At 37.9% G+C, this 2,033-nt stretch overlaps 1 protein-coding gene across 1 annotated transcript in view; it reads left to right on the top strand.

Moving 5' to 3' along the window:
• Positions 1-548: 548 nt before the first annotated feature.
• The window catches only part of LOC104500363 (LIM domain-binding protein 2-like), a gene marked incomplete at its 5' end in the record, with an annotated part of 7,759 nt that continues 6,274 nt past the window's right edge, over positions 549-2,033 (top strand). The window contains 2 exons of the mRNA XM_010143998.1: positions 549-672; positions 1,810-1,961. Of these exons, the coding sequence (XP_010142300.1) occupies positions 549-672; positions 1,810-1,961 (276 nt within the window). The remainder of the gene's footprint in view (positions 673-1,809; positions 1,962-2,033) is intronic.

Here is a 2,033-nt window from a genome sequence, read left to right as displayed (position 1 = left end):
TTTTTTCTTGGACATGTCATTCATGTGATTGGAAAAGAATGTATAGTCCGCATAACCAGAAAGGAACAAAATTATTTGAATTACTTTGCATGCAATAACAAGATAAAATACCATGCTTACAACCCTCATTTATGAGAAGCCTTCATTGTGGAGTGCAGCAGGTCACAAGATCACGGCATGTACATTTTGCTATATGGGAATGATAACCCGCTATGGGCATTTTATTATTTATTAATTCATCTTTGCAGCTTTGGCAATCAAGCATGAAAATTTTCTACTCATCTGAAATCTCTGTAGTCTGGAACACCAGAGCTGAAGTTTATCTATTTTAAAAAAAAAAAAATACTTAAGATAATGAATACTGAGCAAAAGTTTTCTCGACTCAGTTTTGACCCTGCAGTCCCAGTACAGATTAAACTGAGCTGTATAAGGCATACTCTGGTAGCAACAGTAAAAAAAGCCAAGAATATACTTCCCAGCTATGTAAATACTGATCAGCTCAGTCTTTGCTTGGATGAAATAATTCTATTCTGACTTTTTTTTTCCAGTTGTGTGTAATACTGGAGCCAATGCAGGAACTGATGTCAAGACATAAAACTTACAATCTAAGTCCTCGAGACTGCTTGAAGACTTGCTTGTTTCAAAAATGGCAGAGAATGGTGGCCCCACCAGGTATGTTTCATTTCCAGTGTTTTATTTTTTTATAATTAAATTAATATAGAAACTATGGGAAAATTTACTGCAAATTTACTTACAAAGGAAAGTAATAAGAATTAGCATTGTTCCAAACGTAAGCCTGAAAATGATTCTGATGTTTTATGATTCCAGTCTGACCCAACTGATTTATAGATGTGCACATTCAGATGGTTTCACTATGACTAGAATGTAATTTAGTACAAAAATACGTGTAGATGGAATACAAAATGCCTACTGGCTCCATTAGAATTCATCGTTTGTGTAATTCAGCTTCCTGCTGTGACTCTGAAATTACTGCTACAACTCATAATTAATTGTCTCTGAGACTAATATAATGTTATTTACAGTCCTGGATTTAATCTCCTTCCTCTTACACCTCAAAATAATAATTCTCTTTTTACAGATTATTAAAGATTCCTATATCTCACATGGGTGCCCAGGCCAAATTTTGAGAAGTACAATTGCCCCTCTGTTCTTTGCCAATTTAAGCAGTTATGTAATTGTCCTTAGTCAGTCTGAGTTTGGAAAACTCGCAGAGAAATGGCATTCCGCACGCTCTAACATGTTTTCTTGAGAGTGTCACTGTTAAAGACAAAGCCCACATCAAAGGCAGAAGGAACTCAAATGGTAGCTGCTTGTATGCCGCGTTAATGGCACCAGTAGGGTAGGAAGCTACCTTCAGCCTTTGCCTACCTCTTGGCTCTGGCTGGGCCAGCTGAGGCTGTACACTACCCCAGCATAAGAACTGATCAGCACTTGCTTAGCACTGTTGCTTGCTGTGTGACCTTTGGCAAGTTACACAGTCACTTTGAGCATCATGATAGTTACCATGACACTCCCAGTGGTGAAATGCTTTCAAATATCTGTATAGATGATATTGGGAGAATAAGCTTCACTAGTCCATTACACAAAATTGAAAGCAGATTGCATTGGTTTGGGTCCAAATATTATTCTGTAGCTCTTATGTTAAATCTACTACTACTAGTAGAAGTAGTAAACATAGAAATTTAAAAGTAGGTGAAAAACTATTTCGGCACTTCTGCTTATGGATCATTTTAGTGCATGCTTCAACAGTATCTGCCATTTGCTTTCCTTCTTACCATTTTATTGCAGCAGAACCCACAAGACAACCGACAACCAAACGGAGAAAAAGGAAAAACTCTACCAGCAGCACTTCCAACAGCAGTGCTGGGAACAACGCCAATAGTACCAACAGCAAGAAAAAGTCAGCTGCTGCAAACCTGAGTCTATCAAGTCAGGTACCTGTAAGTCTCCCTTTCCTTTTAGGCCTGAATCACTTACGGTGCTTTAATTCTTTCCCTAAAGACAGCGCCTTC

Source organism: Buceros rhinoceros, unplaced genomic scaffold, assembly GCF_000710305.1.
Source record: "Buceros rhinoceros silvestris isolate BGI_N320 unplaced genomic scaffold, ASM71030v1 scaffold5519, whole genome shotgun sequence".
NCBI lineage: Eukaryota > Metazoa > Chordata > Aves > Bucerotiformes > Bucerotidae > Buceros > Buceros rhinoceros.
The sequence above is the reverse complement of the archived record's forward strand: the minus strand, read 5'-3'. Positions and strand labels throughout refer to the sequence as shown.